Raw genomic sequence first — 21,932 nt, 5'->3', positions numbered from 1 at the left:
CTTTTTTAAGTTTCAATATTTATTACAGTTACTTTTCATAGATATATATGAATGATTTTAGTATGAACTCATGTTGATATAAACATACATTTATCATTCCCTGTCATTGTATAAGAAGAAATACGTATAATAAACATAATCTCATTCATTACCTGTTTTACGTACTGCTTAACAAAATAAATTTTCTTACATATTGAAAGTAAGGATATTTATTAGTGAAAACATATCATTAGATAACGAAAAGTGGTTCAATAATATTGTAGAGTTCTACAAGTTAATCATGCTAATGTTATGTATACTTACCCACCTTGGCACTTTGACATTAGGTATACTCGTAATTTATTAATTCTTGACAAACATGTTTGGTGATACAACCAGCTATAAAACACAAATGAGGCATATTTCGCTTTAGAATGACAAAACATACACTCATACAAGTAGTTTATATACTAGTTTTGCCTGTACATGCTTGTGGAAATCCTTGTTTGATCCTTTATCTCAGTCTGAATATGTATTCGATTTTTTCGGACATGTATATTTTCAACTGTCTGTTTATTTCCATGCCTAAATCCTTTAACATTGTACCGAAGCATAATTGCACTAGTTGAGCATAGTCTTATGTTTCCTTAGCATCATGTAACTTTATTTAAATCCATATATATATATATATCTCGAAATATTAGAAATTGTTGTAAACACATTTCACTAGTTTTACATCGACGCAATGCATTGTGGTATTGTTGTTAGTTACTAAGCGTAAATTGACTATCGATCTAAGGTACATGACACTGTTATATAGTCTCTTCTTTAAAGCAGTAGTATAAACTTTGCCGAGATTGCCATTTTGTCCTGTAAATAATCTAAGTTACGGGTGATCAACCATTTCTTTGCGTGCACTTTAATTGGTTGCAAGCAGATTATGTTTGGGATGCATTTACATGATTTACCTGCAACCATTTTCTGGGATGATCAGTCATTTTTGGGGGTGCATTTTGATTGCGGTTGCAGATTTAGTAGCTATATGGTCGGTTTAATTCTCAGTAGATCTACAGTAGTCTTAATAAAAATAAGTTACGCCAAAAGTAAGCGGGCATTTTGATTCACTTTGAGTTTTGATAAGCTGTTTCATTTATAACAAATATTTATACATATTTTATAATTGTAAGTGATAAACATTTCTGCTATTTTGTCACGGTTCACTGGTGCGCCATTTTGTTCTCGCGCGTATTCTCAAACTCCTCACAGTCATTTGATTGGCTTGCCCTCAAATCACTATCATTGAGGCTGGACAAGCGTGTTCTGTTTGTAATTGTTTAATAAATTAACGCATTTCATATTGTTCAAATTGTGCCATCTTTGTTCTAAAATAACCTTTGAATTTGTGTCTGAAATAATATGTATGCACACAATGACACCAGGAATTTCTTTATCAATAAATCGGAAAATCACACCATGATCCAGACACAATACACTAAGACAAGACGTTGGTATACATTTATAATTATTCTTATAAGTTATACATAGATACAATAATGCATTTTATATGCAATTGAACTACTGTCCCATCTGGTTAGCTGAGTTCGTTTGTTCGCCCGTTTTTCATTCGCTTAAATTGAAGACTTAAAAGATTGCATAAATAAGCAAAAAAAAAAAATGACAGTGTGCTGCGAGCAAAAGTAATAACTTGTTTTAATTTTTGTTGTCCGTACGGTATGCAAATTTGTTATTTATGGCTACGAAAATACTTGGACAACTAGAAATAAGTTGATTTCTCGTGTACAAGGAAAAGTTTTTCCTTCCCTTCTTTCTGAATTATATCTGTCGGTTATAACATTAGTTTTATTTTCCTAACTTTCATAACGATGGCTAACTCATGGTATGTATTACTAAGCTGTTACCCGAGTTACTTCCAATGACATTGGACTGTAATGTGTAAAATATAATAAGATCACTCACAGGTATAGATAACATATATTATATGTTTAGAATGTATGTACTTGGTTCATCTTATTGATTATAAACTAATAAAAAGCTCTCTCGATTACTGCAGATATAAAGAGTGATAGATTATTGCAAAAGGTAATTTACTCTCTCTTTTTTCGCCATTACATATATGATGTTATCGAGTAAAAAACATATGTTTGTTTGTTAACACAATTACACTTACTATAGTTGATTTTGTTATCAGTTAGTTGAAGAATTATATACTTGTGATATTATATTGCCCATTATGAAAGTCAGTAACCGTTGAGCTCTGTCTACATTTCACACTTACGTGTGTAAAGTATTGTGGACGGTACGATTATAATGTAGGGTATTGTCTAATCATGATTACGTAAACTGAAGCAAAGCACACATTTGAAAGTGGGTGGATTACCTGTAGGATCCTATAGGATCAACTTTACACACTTTAATTTTATATCCAGTATTTAAATTGTTAAGACAGTTCACCGCATGAAATCTTTTAAACTTGTAATATATTAAATGCATTACCTGCGTAAAAGAATTATACATGCAAAATATTGGTTTCCCAAAATGTTAGTATAAAACGCGGGATAAATCGATGCACGAGCATTACGCTAACATTTTCCCGCTGAGATTGCTTGAGTGTAATCTAAAATTAAGTATATAGTATGGCTTCAGGACAGGATACTAACATAATAAGTCTAAACCCTGCAGGATTTTCTGGACGCATGTTTTTACAGTCTATATCAAAGCGTGAAGTAAGTGCTATTATAGATGCAGTTAATAACACTGACGGATTTTTGGACATTTTGTCAGCGTTACATAAACTGAAGACTACTGGTTTCTTCGTGTCACACGGGATGTACCGGCATTTCGTTAAGGTTGATAATGAACCCAAAGAAAACATCATCCGCTTTATATTTGCTTTGTTAGAAGTTAAACCGTTCTCCAGTTTAACAGATATTCTTCATTTTGTTGGTTTTGAACGTCTTGCTGTCAAACTCAGAAATAATATGAACGGAGAGACGTGTTTTGACATTGGATTCGCAGAATTAACCAATGGTACATATCTGCAGCGCTTCTTTTATAGACAGAAAAGTTTATTGGACGATAATGTCTTGTATAGCAGGAAAGTTTATTTAGAGACATTATTAAATAAGATTGATTTCGAGATAGGGAATTCTGAGGAAAGAGTTTCTCAAAAGGCTGTCGGAAAACTCGCGATCGTCACCTGGCTGCTTGTTCAACAGAAGAGCAATGATATAAAGGCAGTCATTAATGAAATGACAGATAAGCTACCAGGATGGGCGGACAAAACCATACCTGATATCATTTTTCGGAGTAAATTGGCTGTAGCATATGAACTTGATTGTGACAGCTGCGCCGCAGAAACATATTTGAGTGAGGCAGTATCACTTTCCGAAATATATCATGATCCACTCATGACTTTCTTAGTACAACATGACAAACGATATGTATTTCAATTACGGCTCATGAGGCTGAGAGACGAAGATAACCGTATAAAGGTTCAATCTGTTTGCACTGAAGCAATTAATGTCTTTTCCCCAGTCCAAAGCAACTTCTGTGCATATATAAGGAGAATGTTTTGCCTTTATCTGATTCATAATCTCCTGAAGGTTTGACAAAACTTTGAAGTAGATGAGTCAGAGTTGGTCTCTACAGAAGAAGTAACACGATCAAACGATATTTTTATGTGTCTTGAAAGATGTTTCCAGACAGGGGTACCCCTCGAGAATCGCCGGAGAATGATCTACTTCGTTCTTAGAGCGAGAATGCATGAAATCCGAGGTGGAGCAGGCTTTGCACTTGCATACCTGGACCAAGCGGATAGTATCAAAGATGATGGCACATATTTTCGTGTGGAGGAAGAGCATCTTGCGCGTTTTAAGAGCAGGGTTAATAGCTAAAGAGGGCGGATAATTTATTTGATATTTATTTTTTATGATAAATGGCAATTACTTGGATTTGCAAATCTTTGTGTTCAAGGAAAAGGCATTTAAAGACAGGGACATCTGATTCTTTAAATAGTCATTCTTGAGTTTTATCTTGATTGTGCCATATTTTTGTGTCCCTTAAATAACAGAGTTCTGTGCTTTGTTTGTCAAACATATTCAAACACTTATCCCTCAAAGCTGTAGGTTCAAATCCCGCCAGGGACTTTGTATTATTTCATGTGAGGAAGCTACCCAGCTTCGAAACGTCGGTAGTTTTACTCCGATATTCGCTTGTACCAAAAATAATGCACCTGGGGTGTTCTTCCACCAGTAAAGCTTGAAACTATCCTAATGACCTTTGCTGTGTTGGTGCGACATAAAACCAACCAAAAATGTTATATTATGTTCCCCTTATTTCTTTTAGGATAACACAGTTCAAAGCACCATGTTGTTTCATGCATATCGTTTATATTTGAATGATTCTTATTGTATGCATGTATTTACATTTCTTAGTGTACTTAATTTACTTATTATTTTATTTACTTTTAATAAATATGTATTAATGATTTTCGTTTGAACTCATGTTGATATAAACATACACTGCAGTTATTTATCATTCCCTGTCATTGTATAAGGAAAATACGTATAATAAACACGATTTTATTCATTGCCTGTTTTACGTAACTGCTTAACAAAATAATTTGCTTACATATTGAAAGTAAGGATGAATTAAGATGCTAATTAGATATATCATTAGATAGTGGTTCAATATTAAGGTAGCCAAATGTTTCAAGATGGATGCCTGTGACTTAGGTTTTTGGAGCTTGGCAGTCTTATGATGATCAATGTAAAGATCAGTCACCATGTGATTGAAACCAGTTTAAAAGAAAAACGCCCTACAGTGAATATTTGATAAGGAACAATTTTGTCTTTTTCTTCTTCTCTTTAAATAGGCCGAACACAAGTTCTTGGTATCTATGTGATAATTTGAGACAGTTACATCTTTATTTATTACATTTGAGTCTCCTCTATTCAGTTGCTAGTCCTATCATTAAGGCTGGACATGTGTGTTCTGGTCATATCTGTTGGTAAAGGAACACATTTCATATCTCACAATTTGAACCTGCCCTACTGGCCATCTTTGTTCTGAAATAATTTTGAATTTCTGATTGAAATAATGCACGCACGAAAAGACAAATGAGGAATTCCTATTTCAATACAAAATTGTTACTCGATTAATATTCGATGTGAGGACGCTGATTTCAAAGATGTCGTTTGTTCAAACAAAGCGCGCCCTATAAATGAAATAAATATAGTAATTTAATTCTTATAAACACCACATTTACTTATAAGCTTTCATCGTCTATATATTTGCGATGGTGTAAGTAGTTTTCACTCCGAATCACGGTAGTTAGCCACATTGAATTTACCAGTACACAATTCATCCACTGCATCGCTCTTAAGCAGGGTGTCAAGCAGTTGACCAGTTCTAGTTGCCTTCACTTACGCAAGGAGCTGATAACTTCTAGACATGTTAGAGCAGAGATACAACGGGATTGAACGTAGAGAGGATTTCATGATCAATCACAACAAAAGGGACATGTACCGGTAATCGAAACCTTTTCGTATTGTGTCTATAAAATATACGATATAAGGCAACATGTCCTCATTTTTAAAGTCTGGCATGTTTGATGTTGTCGAATTCTAAATATATGTTCGCTCGTACATTGCAACTGGTTGATTTTGTTAGCAAATGAAATATTCTTATCTTTTGATATAAAATTCATTATAAAAATATATAATTCTAATTCAGTAACCGCTTTATCCTTGAAATCTCTTTTGACTTTCCTATTTTTATGTACATAGTATCATTTATTATATTGTCAGTATTGATTATAACTGATGATATTGTATCATCATGATCACCTATCAAAAATGAATACTTGTACTTCTTACCTAAAATTTATCGTCTCGATTTTTTTACTCTTGAATTCTGACATTGTCACGAATCAGTCCATTTCCGTGTCATTAAAACAAGTAATGAAAAGCTTTCGGACGACTACTTTCAAGAAAAAAAATTAATGAATCTCCAACAACCTTTGTCAATATAGTCTTTCAGATTGACCTTTCTTAAAAAAAAATGGCCAGAAAATTTGTCATTCTGCTTCAAGTGTGCTTTTATTTTATTTCCCGAAAGTTTTGTATTTTTTAATTTTGAAAATGTTATTCAATGGTCAATTACCTGAACTACTTTTTCTTCTGTTGCTTTTTGGCCATAAGTTCAATTATAATGATTTAGTATTTTGTATGGAAGTCAAAATACTACCTTGTTTACATGTTTCTACTTTCATTACAAGTAATTGCACATCCAGCTCTTTAACCATCTAACATGCTAAAAGTGCATTATTAAAACGTAATAAAGCTCAAGTCTGTACTTTCGTAAGAAGTACACATTTATTCGTTTCTGAGTTATAGTGTGCCATTAGCCGATTGATGTCATCATACAAGAAAAATGTCCATTTTCGCTTTATCGAAATGACATGGTGAACACCCTCTCAAACTTGACACATTTTACTTCCTGGTTTTTAATTCAAGCTATGTTCGAGGGCCGATGGGTATTTTTATTATAAAGGTTTAAAATTAAACATTAAACCAACTATAAAACTGTACTTTAAACTTCATTTTCAAAACCGGGTTTAATTTTACATTTATCTTCCTGAATGCATTCAATCGTCACTTCGCTTATCTCAACGTACCAAATAAACACACCTTCAATACTGATATACTGATTATTTAAAGATAGCAAAGCAATATTTACCATCACTTGTATTTGCTTAGTCATTATGACTTGCAAATATTATGTAAACCGGTTGCTTTTAAAAAAAAACAGTGGAAAACAATGTATGACTGTGCTTGATTAGGCAAGTATTCCGTGGGGTACTGTGACCATGAACTAAAGACATTTAAATAAATAGGGATATTAAACAGACCACGGCAATGTCCTTACAAAGTGTCATAAAAAGGCATATTTCTTCTCAAGTAATTGAAAAGACAAAACATTTACACATTGTCACTGTGACCTTTACATTTGACCCAATTACCTCAAATTTAATAGTAAACATATAGTAGTCAAAATCAATGTCCCTACTAAGAAAGAATTACTTATCTATATTCCTTCTCAAGTGATTCATAGTAATCACAGCTGAACACAAAGTGCCACTGTGCCCTTTGTCTAAATGTTTTACTTAATTACCTTTATTATCTCAAAATCAACAGGGGTCAACTATTGGTCATGACCAACATCTACACCAAATCTTATGCCAAAATATTCTCTTGTTGTTGGTCGGACACACTTCTTGAGAGGGGTAAAGATCACGGTAACGTTTGACCTATTAACCGAAATATCAATAGGATTCATCTACTAGGCATGACTAACGTCTACATTAAATCTTTGGGCAGTTGACCCCAAATCGTGTAAAAACTGTAGTTGATTAAAGCGTTCTCTGGTAATTGGTTGGACAAGCAGATAGTGACCTTGACCTTTGACCTATTGCCTCTAAAAAATAGGTGTCAACTAGTCAACTTATGTCCCAAGAAAGTTACATCAACCACAGCTGCTTCTTGTTATTCGGAAAAATCAGATATGAGTACGTACTGACCGACCCTATTACTGTATGGTGCAACTTTATCAATAGGGGCATAGTAACATATATTGTAAGATAAACATAAATACTGACGTTCAAATGCGTTTAATAAATACATGTTCTAGTAGTTATGGTGAAATCTGCTTAATTTAAAAGTTCTATTTATATGTCACATTAATATGTACATATATGTCAAAATGAAGTTTAGCCCAAATACATGTTGCGACTTATAAAGCAAGTCTTAATATGTTGTTGACGAACTGACAATACAATATAACATACCTTCCGATTGATCTACTGATACACATACGATATCATCACGCATTTATGGGTGCTGAAATACAAGCATACTTAAAACGGTAGCATTTCAGGTACTTGAAATTTAGTTAATGCATTGATGCATATACATGCATACGATGACAAATCCTAGAACAAATCATCTTTAGTTCTACTTTTAAATAGAAATGTCACCGCAAGAAATTAAAAGTTTGGTGAAAGATTTCTTAACCACTTAATAAATGTATTATATTAACCTATTTGTTACACATGCATATTGTAAATGCTCATTCAAGGCCGTATCGTGTTTGTTTAAAATAGAACTGAAATTAAATATTTTCCCGCTTTTCAAACTATATTTTCCCGCTTTGAAATACGTGAAATCTAAATAATAGTTGTCGAAAATTTCATATTATATTCAATCAAACGTGTATAACATGTGTTGTTTCATTTCTGTTATCATTCATGGATATTTGATATTTATAGTTTTATCGACCTACTCTCGTTTTGATCATAAAAGTATGTACACTTATAATGATAACAGAGTATACTGAATGATTTGTGAGCGTAAATATAATTCGAAAAAATAAAATATGGGTTTCCCAAATTAACAAAATAAACGCGGGATAAAAATCAATGCAAGAGTGGTGCATTTACATTCTACCCGCTAAAGTTGCTGGATGACTCTTTAAGAATGGCTGCAGGACAGATTTCTTGTTCAGACAGTTTTCAGTCGGTTAATACTCGCAATAACCTGACAAAGCGTGAAGAAAGTGCCGTAAACACTGCTGTTGAAAACACGGACGGATTTTTAGACATTTTATCCGCTGTTTATAAACTGAAGATATTTCTTATGGCACAGCATAAGTATCATTATCTTCTGACACAAGTGTTAATTATTAATTGTTCTGATAAGGAAAATATTTTACGTTTTATATATGAACTGTCGGCTTTTGTGTCTTTCTCTAATTTAGTTGGAATGCTACATTTTGCAGGTTTCGAAGACCTGGCGAATAGAATCAGAAATAATATTGGAGACACTTGCAGAGAAATAGGTTATGCAGAACTATCGGGAAGTATGCCTTTTTTACAAGGCTTCTTTTACAAACAAAAAAGCAGGCTAGATGATAATTTGTTTCATTGCAGGAAACGTTATTTGCAGCTGCTATTTAACAAACTTACTTTAGGTATAAGGGGACTTAGTGGAATAGCGTTTGGGGAAAGGCCCCGTTGATAAAAGCAAACTGAAACGGGGGTTTTCGTGCCCCAACAGTGGGGAAAAGGTAAAGACATTAAAAAAAACTAAAAACCGAAAATGTTGAATTATTTTGTACCTTTGTAATGTCAAAAAACTTACCCCCGTCTTGAAATTTAAAAAGTAAGCTAGAAATACCTTTTGGGAATTTTTGACGATGCCCAGGGGACACAGAGAAACACTTTTTTAAAAGGGTAAAAAAAATTTTGAAAATTTTCGGAACAAATATTCTCATCCACCCCATGAAAGCTTTTTTATTCCATGACACTAGATATATTCACCAATTACGTTTCATGACGCATCAGAGCGAAGAAAACCGAAATAAAGTACAAGCTGATTGTGTTCAAGCAATTGATTTTTTTTCGGTATTCGAAAATGACTTGTGTTGTATATACATGAAAAGACTGTTTAGCCTTTATCTTGTCCATAATATCTTGAACGTTGGACAGAACTTCGAAATCGATGTATCAAATGAGTTTTTTTCTACAGAAGAAAAAAAAAAGTACAAAAAAAAAAAAACGACAAAGCCCCCCCAATGGTATTCCCTTTCCCTTGCCTTGAACCCGTTGCTTTTCCAGTCAGGGATTGCCCTGGAAGATTTTTCGGGGAAAGAATGATCTAGCTTGATTCTCAGGACGGAGGAATGCACGGAACTTTTGTTGGTGACATTAGTATTGCTTCTACCTACTTCACCCAAGCCTACAGTCTCAAGGACGATGGCACGTTTTTTGGGATAGAAGAAGATCATCTTATACAAATTTAAGAAACAGACCTTCCCCCAAATCCCATTTTGTAGAAAATTTAAAGGCATAAAACTTTAAACTTATGGGAAAAATATATTTTTAAAAAAAAAACCCAACAACAAAAAACAACCAAAAATAAAAACTAGTTTTTAAAAAAGAAAAAACAAAGGGGGTTAACATATTGAAAAATTTAAACCAGTATTTAATCTTAATGTGTATTAACACCAACTTGTGATAACCTTTTTTTCATTAGGGAATTATAAAAGAATTATTGACTTTTAAATCATTACATTCCCTTAATCATAAAAACACTTATTTTTATTGGTTTTTTTTTGTTAAAATTTTTAAAATTTTTCCCTTTTTTTTATTAACTATTTTTCCCTTTTAAACAAATTTTTTAAACCAATTTAAATCTTTTGCTATCTTTTAAATTTTTAAATTCTAAATTGTTTTTAAATCTTTCCTTAAACATGAAATAAAATGCATGTATCTAAAGATTCTAAATTTATCTCTTATTACATTTTTGCATCGATTTTTGAAAGTTATTTATAGACAGATTATTGCACAAAACAGTTGCAATGGTTTGTGTAAATTAACCTGACAAGGAAGTAAATGTAGTGACTGATTTGATATCTGCAATGATTTGTGTAAATTAACCTGACAAGGAAGTAAATGTAGTGACTGATTTGATATCTGCAATGATTTGTGTAAATTAACCTGACAAGGAAGTAAATGTAGTGACTGATTTGATATCTGCAATGATTTGCATATCACATTTAATAACGTATCGTCTGTGTTTTATCCGTGTGCCCTCTCCTGTTTTTGTTTCGTGTCCTGCTGGGCGGCTCCTTACTGTTGTGTAATATGATATACTCTCTAGTCACGGGGTTTTTTAACTCATTTTGTCGATTTGTTTCTTGTTTACTTTTTGATAAATCCCCTTTTAAACATGTAAAAATTGCTCTAGAAATTTAGATAAAACCCTTATATATATTAAAACAAGTTTTAAGGGATTAAAACTGACCATCGGTCTTTGCGGGAAAATAGAAAACCTTCCCGGATGGCCCTGTAGGGGCTGGGTTTTTTTTTGGGAGTTTGGGTTTTTTAAAATTCAAATTCCTTTTTTTTTGTTGATTTTTTGTTTTTTTGTTTTGGGGAATTAATAAAAAATATTGAACCCGTTTTTTCATACATTTTAAATTTAAATAAAAAAGGGGATCTTAGTTACTTTTCTTTTCTTTTTAAAGGGGCTTTTTGGTTTTTCCCTAACGGGAAAAAAAATCTAAGTTTCAACCCGAAATGGGCGGGGGGGACTTTTCCCTTTCACTTCATTAATTAACAAAACGATCAGGTGCGACAAACGACAGTATACAAAACGACACTTGATCAGGCAAAACAACAAGGAAGAGAAAGACTGTTTTACCTGTTTGAAAAAAATGTACGCAATGATTTAATAACTTTATCTAAAGCTACTCTCCCACACAAAACGGGTCTAAACATCAACATATTTGTTTACGGTAATTTAATATGCATCTAAGTAAAATTTATAGTTTTCACTAGATAGCTGTGACCTAACGATTGTTATGTTTCACTTGACACAGATATAAACAACCCTTTTATCACACGTGTAAACATGTTGCTAGTTTGCAGGTTGCAACAGCTAATAACTTACTGTATAAATCGGATTATCGAATCTTTTTATAGACATAATAATATTTTCTAATATATAGTAGGATGTAGCAATCGTTTGCAAGATAAAGAAAAGATAACAAACAGATCTACTTGCAACCAGTTTACGGGTGTGTGTATAATGTTAGTTAATATTTACTAAATAAAACGTTGCAACGGTTTAAAATTACAGCACGATAAACATAGCAAAAACGTTACTTTTATGGCTATTTTTCTTTGGATAAGACATTATCAATCATCTAGCAGGATATAAATGTATAAATCTATCGTAAAATTGTATCTTTTGATCACATTTTGTTTTAAAAAACTTCCAAACAACATTGTGTGGTATAATGACTTTAAAGAGGGTTTTAAGCTTTTATAACGATTAAATATGTTATTTTCTAAAGATAAATCGTTTTAAACAATTATCTTATAAAAAAGTACATAAACATTAAGGAAACCCCCCCGATACCTCTTCTTCCGGTCTGCTCTCTATATTTAATTTGATAAAGCTGACGATTTGTTTCCCGATCTTTTATTTTTATAAACGAACGTCACTTACGATATATAACGCTATCTTGAAGAAGGTTTAACAGTGAAATGACGACAGAAAATAAAAGCTGAAGGCCGCTTTAAAGCATATATCTTAAAAAAGAACGCTTATCAAACACTTAGGAAAAGTTCAAATGTGCAAGAGAGTTAGTATATATATAGTAATGTTTGAATAAAGGACTTATTTACCGCTTTAGTGCCATCGTAACATTCAGTTGGGTAGGGATTAATGAGTTAGATTAATGCGTCGATGTCATTTCATTTTTCTAATCTACAAAATTATCTCATAAATAAGCCGGACCTGTCACTCCTTTAAAATTACCGTTTAACTTTGTTATTCACTTACTAAATTAATGAAATAGTATTGTTATTTGTAATGGAAATTGAACTTCATTAAAATCAATATACTGAAGTTGAATACTACTTTCAAACAAAAATAACCTAAAAAATAATAACAATAGTTATAGGCTTTCAATTATTCACAAAGGTATTCATTTCAGTAAACGTTTTCCAGGTTTTGTTCTATTATTCATTCTTTCATCGGTCGATACTGTTCATAAGTTTGACATCCCGCATTTGACTAATATTTACTTTATCGTTAGGCGACAACTCTGCTCCATTGTTTTTATTGTTAAATATTGTATTGTTTAGATATATAATCTGCTGATCATCAGACCCAGTGGACAGGATACTTTTTTTAACTATGTATTCGTTGCGTGGTTAGAACCATTCTTGGTAAATACGTTGACTGAAATAGTGTTAATCTTTTACATTTGCTGATACTATCGCTGGGCATTGGTGTTGAAATCGAAAGGGAAAAATAGGAAATTCGTCAATGATTATTTAGAAGTCGTTTTGACATTATGTAATTTGATAATTTAACAAGCTGGTGGTACACCAACAACAAAAAACAGGTAAACGGAATATCAAGTTATAAGTGCCTAAAGAAACATTAACAAAGGTTTTTTTTGCACTAAACTTGCATTCATCCGGATATATTGTTTGTACGTAAGATTGTAATCATTTCCATTGGTGCTGTCCCCGAATATCGTCGTTGTAGTCATCAAAAACAGAACATGAGTCAAGAACAATATCCACCGACTGCAGGTAAAAATCTTTTTCTCCATTTTTCATAATGAAATGTGTTGAAAACTTCAAGAACAAATCTTGACTAGAAATGTGAAGATTTTATGGAAACTTGACTTTTTATCATAATTAATAAACGTACACATACTGAATGCGAATTTTACAAAATCATTGACTGAAATGATAAAGCAAATTAAAATGAATTTTTTATTAATTAATTTTCTACAACACTAATCAGTCGTCGTAATGTTATTTCCGACATCACTATAAACATACGAATGGGCTCGATTTCAATAATCAAACTAGGGATATGCCTCCGATCTGCTTGTAATCATAGGTAATATTTTGCACGAAAGCATTAAGTTATCAGTACAAATATTTTCATTTGTTTTTCTTAATACAGTTACATGTTTCATAAGGAGGATGACCTTCACTATTTTGAGATGTTTGCAGGTAATCTACAAATTAAATCCAAAGACGGTGGAAAAGTTAATTAGCTTAAAGCTGATTATACAGTTAAAATCTGATTGTTTTGTGACCATCGTATTAATAAAACGTGGAAAATATAAGGTAGTAGTTACATAATGACTTTACCTGCCATTGAGTTAGTTTTACCGCTATTTATAAACCTACTTGTCACCAATTATATCCTATCTAACATATTTCGTTATTCCGTCAAAAACGATTTAAACCATTTCTATGTACATATATATATATATTTAATATACCATACTGAACCTTGATTTAATTTATTTTCCTGTCATTAGTTCTTCCCGGACATGTGCAACAGGTTCAATATGGGGTACCTCCTGCAGGTCAATATGGGGTACAGCCTTCGGGTAAGTTAAAATGTCTAAATATTTACCGTCGTTATCAATTGTTTTACCTTGTAAAGTTATGGGTGCGATGGAAACCAAAAATTGTTCATCAGCTTGCTACATTTTGCACTTCGTACTTATGCATTAAAGTTATCTCCATAATCTGTATCATTTATAAACCAGTTTCAATATAGATTAAAATATCTTTTTGATTTTGCGTATTGTCTCGTTGCTTCGGCGCATCATCTCGTTGCTTTGCCGTATCGTCTCGTTGCTTCGGCGCATGTCTTGTTGTTGGGCGCATCGTCCCGTCATACAATTGCTTGACCGTCTAGTCGCTATGGTGGACCGCCTCTTCACTTCAGCATATCGTTTATCTTCTATTTGCATTATCGTCTAATCACCTTGTCCTTTTACGACAAGACAATTCACCAAAGGGATGAAATTATACAGCAATGACACGACAGGGCGATGCGCCAAAATGACTAAAAGATACGTCGAATCGACGTAACGATACGCCGAAGTCCATTGTCCCATCAGATGTCGTTGATACGAAGAAACGATGGATGGCCCTAACTGAAATAATTTTTATAGCATATAGCCAGCGATATTTTATATACGGCCTCGGTATATGTTATTTAATAACATGCTGATTTACTACGAAACAAATCGTAATATGTTAACATGAACATTAACAGTATACATATCTTTCAGTTCCTATTCCGCCTGCTGCAAATTTATGGATGCCTAAACCGGAAGCTTCTTTAGGTTGTCCACCAGGATTAGAGTACTTAAGTATTGTCGAAGAACTTATGTTCAGACAGTTCATGGATATTGCCCCAGGTTACATATTTACTATATTTACTCGAATTAAATCTAAGCGGTAACCGATTTTGATATATGTTTTTTATCAAATCGCTTAGGCCTTGTTAATGTAAATTTGTGGTAACCGTGCGGTTTAATTGTTTATTTAATTGGCTGCGGATTTCAAACACGGTTACAGCTGATGACTGGATGAACTAGATACTAGTAATTGACACAAGACAGCAATTGTCTAAGTTCTCTTTTTTCCTTGATATGATGTCATATCTTAAAATTTAAAACTTAAACATATTTTCCTCATTATGAAAATAATTTTTGTTTTAATAATTTCCATGTTGTTTAATTCAAAGTACCTTACTGTTTATTTATTTTCGTTGTAATACTTTGACCGGTCAGGAAGAATGGGTATGCCAACAGTTGCTAACAGCTGGTACAAAATTGAAAACTACATGGGGCAGCAAATTTATTTTGTCACTGAGGGTAGGTATCCTCGAGTAGTTTACTTTTTAAATGTTATGTTTCATATATTTAAACATAATATAAATTGAATATTGATTGGTATGAGTTATTGTTTGTAAAATTGTCCAAATTGTCACTAGCAATTTTTAACTCAGGCTTCAACTTAATTTGTACGGTAATTCAGTCATATACAGATACCAAAAGTTTATACGCAAGACGTTATTGATTATTTCGGTGTTTTATTCCAATATCTGAGCTCTGGAAATAAAAATGATATAGAAAATTGTGGGCATTGTTTATAGTACTCTATTTCAAAATTTGTTTTATCAGAAAACGTTTACTGGGAAAGCAAAATATATATATAACTGATGAAAATTCTTTCTAGAAACCGACATGAGCGGTGTGTGCCTCCCAGGTCAACGAGGGTATACGATCCACATATCGGATAATGTTGGCAGCGTATGTAACAATATGATAGCTTAAATTGCTAATGTTTAGATTATTAAACGTTAAAGACATGAGCAATTGTGATAATGAAACAGGTTTTATTTATTGATTTAATACTCTACCCTACAGCTCAGCTAATCAATCTATCACATTTTTCATTCATCTATAAACATGCATGTATCCAATATTATGGACATTTTTTACTGTAAATTTTGCACATAATCAAAGAAAATGTGAACAATAAAAGTGTTTGAGCATAAAAAATGGTTACCATTATTATATCTGGAATTTAATTCGAAGATCCTATCAGGCATCTCTTTATCATGACTTTCTCTAAGGAATCAGCTAATAAAACATAACATTATTATTCAGAACCAAAAACATAGGGTCTTTATTCAATGAACATGCGTAAATTAGAACATTTTACACAGACAGTCTAAGACCAGTATATAAAACTACTGATTCTTTCGTATGATGTTACGTCATACCAACACAGAAGAAGACCTCAGGTATACCTGAGTAGAACCATCGACGTTCCGGAAGCTAGCTGGATAGTTGCCTCACGTGAAAGAATCCAAAGTCCATAGCTGAATTTGAACCAACAGCGGTGAGGGGAAAGTGGTTTGAAATCAACAGCCTTAACCACTCGGCCACGGAGGCCCCTACAACTACTGTGTAACAATACTGAAGTTATATAGGCATTATAATATATATTTTTTAAACATTTAACATAAAATAACATTGAAATGTTGAGACAACACTAAGTTACTTATGACAAGAATAATGACTATTTATCAAATAACATGAAGAAATATAGCAATTATGTTTACAATACATCACATGATTTAGACAATGAGTAGATATATATATCCCTTATAGTTTTGTATATATATATATATATATATATATATATATATATATATATATATATATATATATATATATATATATATATATATATATATATATATATATATATATATATATATATATATATATATATGTGTGTGTGTGTGTGTGTGTGTGTGTCAGGAGGTTATGAGGATCTCTAGGAAACCCATCTTCTGCTCATGTTGTCCATGTTGTGGCTGTTGTGATCATCTCATTGAGGTAGAAGCTCCTGTTGGAAATATCATTGGTTATCTCAAGAGCCGGTAGGTGTGCCTTTAAGAATGTGTTTAAAAATGTAATGTTTTGAACTGTTATTCTAAATACCGACATGAATTTAGATATTGTAATGACAATTCAATCACATACTAGATTTGTTGAAATTATATATTTCTTTTCATCATTGCATTAATATTACTTTTTGTAATAGAATATAATATTGTTTCTATCTTTTAAGCTTATTTCAACTGTAAGCAGTTTACACAATGTCAAATAAGCTAACAAATAAAAAAATGCACATATTATGTATAAGATATTTGTTATTTGCAGGAAAAATTTTATGAGACCGGTATTCGTGATAACAGATGCCTCCGACGAGGATTTATTTTCGATAACTTTACCCATGTGTGCAACGTCATCACCGATGTCACAGCAGCAGTTTACGGTAAAAATTTTAATAGTTATTCTTGAAATATCTTTGCATAATATTTATTTAAAAAAATGCATTAACGTACATAGAACTCGTTCGACGTATTGTCTAGACGCCTGACATATAAACATTTGGTCATAGACTTACATAATTCAATGGAAGGCAGACATGTTTGATATAATTGATAGAATACAGGTATATACAGCGAAAAGGAGGCTGTATTAAGTTGTTTTGCATGATAAACTGTTTGTTTCCAGAATTGAAACTGAATTTCGATTTAAATGACAGCTAATCATATTAAATGTTTTGAAGATTAATTCTGCAGAAGATCAGTCAGACGTTGCTACAGTCACTAAACAGTGGGGGAGAATGGACTTTTATTACAGACAGAAGGATTTCAACCTTAAATGTAAAACTACTAGTCACTGTATATTTTTTATCACTTGATAGTTGCAACATTTAAATTTTAGTTTTGAAATTGTAAGATCCTGGGTTTTGATGTATGTCTGATTGGATTATTGTTTCTAAAGACAAGATAAATTCACATTAAAATAGAAAAATAAAATGATAAACAGCTACGATATTCAATTATAAAAGTACATGTATTTCAGTTCGAGATAACAGAAAATTCGATTTGGCACAAAATACATTGACATTGACCAAAAGGGAGTTGTTCAAAAATAACAAAGTTTCTCTGGACACAGCTTAAATGTTTAGCATATTCAGACTTAAAACAATCACCACAAGTCAAGTTCTTTCATAGAAAAGAATTATCCTTAGTGTGAATTTGTGTATTTTTTTCTGAAATTATAGAATAATGTATGGTGGCTGATTTCTGCCATTCGGGGCGCCGGACGAAAACACGAAAATGCGACACAGTCCATATTTTACTCAGAAGGGTGCAAATGCGAAATACCGAAAATATTACAAAATCCCCAGATTGTTGTACTTTTGCTCTGTGGGTTGCATAACACTATAATGGACTCCAGTAGTGACTTTGATGTATTTTCGTGTTTTCGTGTGGCTCCTTACGGAGCGACATTACGATATGACACAACTCAGCCACTATAACAATGTGAAAGATACGAGTAAGCATGTGTTATTATATTGTGATGATGTAAACGATGTTTTCAAAGCTTGTGAAGTTCGATGTGTGGAAAGCTTTTTATTTACTTTAATTTCATTGTAAAAAGATTAATTTCATCTTAACATTTTCCAATAAGAGGCATGCATTGTGCAATTTTCTACAATCTCTTTTATGGGCACACAAAATATTTTGCTTCCTCCACTTATAAGCTTGCACAATCAATGGAATCTTTATAGTCTTTATAATTTCCTTACAAAAATTAAAATTTTATCGCACCAATAATCGCAAAGTGGTCAAACTCTGAATTGAGACTTATTTATCAAAATGACAATGTTAAGTTATGTTTAAAGTTTAGTCTTGTATAAAATTGTTTAATGCCTTTTCTGACATTTTATGAGACACTGTAGGCTTTAGGCAAGGGAAGGTAATTTTGCCCATACTATTTTAACTGTTCTTACTTATCAAAATATTAATTGCTCTTACAGTTCCATTAGATCTCGATGTGAGGTCAAAGGCATTGCTAATGGCATCCATTTTTGTAATTGTAAGTAGCTTTCTATCAATCAATAACCTATCTGTAATGTTAGCATTTTCTCTTGATACTTTAAGTATTATTAAAAGTTAACAATCAATCAATAACCATAAAAATATATCTTAAAAAGACTGTAAGTATAATCTAAAAGTTATCTACATGTACTTTTATGAATATATCGTATAACATGACTAATCACAGTTGTTTATCAATTCTAATCAATTCACTTTTGATTATACATTTGAAAGTTGTTATGTTAAAAACTTTGTTAATTAGCAAACTCATTAAAGCCATATGCTAACTGTCGCTTCACTACCCTTCGCTAGGTAGGGAAGATCAAAGAGTAAGGAACGAAAACGATGATTTAATATTAATGAGATTGGTTAATTATATATATATTTTATGAAATGACATGTCACATGGCTCGCTGTTTTGTTTTTGTTTCTGAAGGATGCAATCTTCTATCCACAACATCAAATGGTACAGCAGAGGAGGAGGGGAAGAAGAATGTGAAGGAAAGCATTGGAAGTTCCAGACTATATATTTGTAACGTTTAATCCGTTTTAAAAAACACTCTCTAGCAATGATGCAAGACATGTGTGATTATTTATACCATTCCCGACTGGGGAATGAATATTTTATAATATTTTATATTTGTGTGAATGTACATATAAAATTAGATGACGAGTGAATTTTTTGCAGAGATATTTCTTAAAAAATGATCTTTTAAAAAGAAACTTGTAAAATTTCAAATTCATGTCGTTCACTTTCTTTTCTTTTCGTTTTGCCGAGGTTAACCTAACAAATTATAACAGAAACTTTACCAGTGACTCCAGTTTCAAATTGCGCTGTTACAATTATAGTTATAAAGTTATCATTTTCTCAGAAACGGAAATATTTTAACAAATTATAACAGAAACTTTACCAGTGACTCCAGTTTCAAATTGCGCTGTTACAATTAAAGTTATAAAGTTATCAGTTTCTCAGAAACAGAAATATTCTAAATTCGTCCATAACACAATAAATGCAACTGACCATTCGAATACCAGTGCAATGTCTGTGATTTCATTATCAATATTTCAGTCTGCCACAATGACGCTTGTAAAGCATTTATTGAATTGTATCCTCAAAGCTTCATATATGTATGTACAGTTTTTATTTGTTTGGGTCTTCAGACTCAAAGCAAATAATTCTATGATTACTTTTATTAAAAAAAACCTTTGCTTTGCTTACTGTCAAAATCACCCAATAGTCCGTCTACATTAATTAATTACAGTTTGCATTAATTTCTCATCCTTCAGAGAATAGATAAATAGTTCTCAACTGATCAAAGATTCATTATATTATGCATAAAGAAGCATTTGTAACAAACCAATTTTAAGTATGATTGAAATAAATGCACATCCATTTGCTTGTTCTAATTGTTTTTATACATTATTACAAACTCAGCAAATAAGTAGGTCACGACAGGTCACATGATTCAATTTACACTTCTACACACTAACACACATTGCAAGCAACTGTCGCACACAGTATCGAACAAATCAAACAAATTAATTTTATTTATTCAGGTTTATATGTAACTTGCTCATAGTTTAAATGGCTCAGTTTAAAGACTTGTTATGTCAATATCACAAAAGAATATTGCTATTGTGTGATTCCAACAAATCAAACACATTCATTTCTTTGATTTTTGTTTTGCTTAGCAGAACTATACTTGTATGAAAATTTGTACTCTACCTTAACAACAACAAAAACAATAACAACAACATCATCACGAAAATATCAGTTGTTAAACTCACATACATGTTCAATAATAAATTATTGTTCTGCCTTAAAAACTTTGTGAGGGAGCTTTCCGGCAAGATTGTCTGTACACACAAAGAACTGTCCTTCTAGCAATACTTAAATTACCACCATATCACAAGTCTTAATAAAAACCCGGTAAAACTAAATGTTGTAAATGACAATAAGCTTGATGGGTTATATATAATTTGTCCCTGTCAAGTGTAGTAGAAGCTGCTCATAGATTCATATTTCAATATTGTTTTCCCCATCTGCAGTCTAAATAGTTCTGACAAAATTAAGTGGGGCGTCAGTTAAGATCGGTTAAAGTCGTTGACTTCAAACCACTTGCTTCTCACCGCTGTGGTTTCGAATCCCGATAGTGATTTTGAATTCTATCAGGTGAGAAAGCTATCCAGCTAGCTTACGGAACGTCAGTGGTTCTTCTAAGGTGCCTTTTGTGCTCGGGGCACCTGAGGTCTTCCTCCACCAGTATAGCTTGAAAGTCGCTATATGATCTATACTGTGTTGGTGCGACGTAAAACCCAACAAAAAAGCAAACACAAAATTAAAGTGTTGCAGACGGTCTACATGTAAAGGAATACTTTTACGACTGTGTAAACATTAACAATACAGTCGAAAGTACATTTGCGGTCACGTGATTTCCCGCGCACCTGGCAACATTTTTAAACGTATTAAGTAAAAAGGATAGAAAAGAACAGAGTATTCCTCATTGAAGCAGCTACAGAAAATTTAATAACGGCAAAGCATGGGGTGAGCAAAAACATGGGGAAAGATAAGCTTAACACATGTTTCTTTTGTTTTCTAATTTACCTGATTACCGCTCTAGTTTAGTCTATTTGTGTCAGAACGCGATTTCTCTTGTCAAATATATCGATCTTTATATAATTAAAATGAGCTAAAGATTGGTAAAACAGATAAACACTAATGTGTCTCTCAAAATACAGTGATACATCAAAAAGGAGGAAATATATCCGCTTACATATAGACGATATCAAATTATTGAAACGCTTTCCGCGTGATTAACAATTGCTAATAATAAAGCACCCCTTCTAGATAGAAAAAGCGTCATGACGGTCATCCTTAAAATCTGCGTAAGGATAAAGGATATTATAATTAAATATCACAAATGACTATGTAAATATATCCCTTATACTTTTTGTATTTATCACGCACAGGTAGTTATGAATATTCTGAATTAAAGTCAAACAACGTGATTGTTACACATCCATATTATATTTCAACGGTGTATATCTTGTTTGCACTGTCTGAGTAAA

At 32.3% G+C, this 21,932-nt stretch overlaps 1 protein-coding gene across 2 annotated transcripts; it reads left to right on the top strand.

Moving 5' to 3' along the window:
* The first annotated feature begins 12,383 nt into the window (after positions 1 to 12,383).
* Positions 12,384 to 20,250, top strand: LOC132731016 (phospholipid scramblase 1-like). 2 transcript variants are annotated; one of them, XM_060717113.1, is made up of 10 exons: positions 12,391 to 13,168; positions 13,915 to 13,986; positions 14,680 to 14,808; positions 15,184 to 15,267; positions 15,632 to 15,705; positions 16,726 to 16,847; positions 17,131 to 17,245; positions 17,543 to 17,639; positions 18,803 to 18,861; positions 19,300 to 20,250. In XM_060717113.1, exons 1-10 carry the CDS (start codon positions 13,138 to 13,140, stop codon positions 19,360 to 19,362), a joined length of 846 nt encoding a protein of 281 aa, XP_060573096.1. In that variant the 5' UTR covers positions 12,391 to 13,137; the 3' UTR covers positions 19,363 to 20,250. The 2 variants fall into 2 exon arrangements, 1 of the variants encoding a protein (XP_060573096.1); XR_009625828.1 differs by lacking the exon at positions 17,543 to 17,639 and having other exon boundaries at positions 12,384 to 13,168; positions 19,300 to 19,384.
* The last annotated feature ends 1,682 nt before the right edge of the window (positions 20,251 to 21,932 follow it).

Source organism: Ruditapes philippinarum, unplaced genomic scaffold, assembly GCF_026571515.1.
Source record: "Ruditapes philippinarum isolate M1 unplaced genomic scaffold, ASM2657151v2 ctg2919_1_1_1_1, whole genome shotgun sequence".
NCBI lineage: Eukaryota > Metazoa > Mollusca > Bivalvia > Venerida > Veneridae > Ruditapes > Ruditapes philippinarum.
This window is presented reverse-complemented; position numbering and strand designations above follow the sequence as displayed.

Bases quoted from the DNA above. Each gene is read 5' to 3' on its own strand.
- LOC132731016 (XM_060717113.1), top strand. From the start codon at position 13,138: ATGAGTCAAGAACAATATCCACCGACTGCAG. The intron at 13,987-14,679 runs GTAAGTTAAAAT...CATATCTTTCAG, and splicing joins ATATGGGGTACAGCCTTCGG to TTCCTATTCCGCCTGCTGCA. The intron at 14,809-15,183 runs GTTACATATTTA...TTGACCGGTCAG, and splicing joins GTTCATGGATATTGCCCCAG to GAAGAATGGGTATGCCAACA.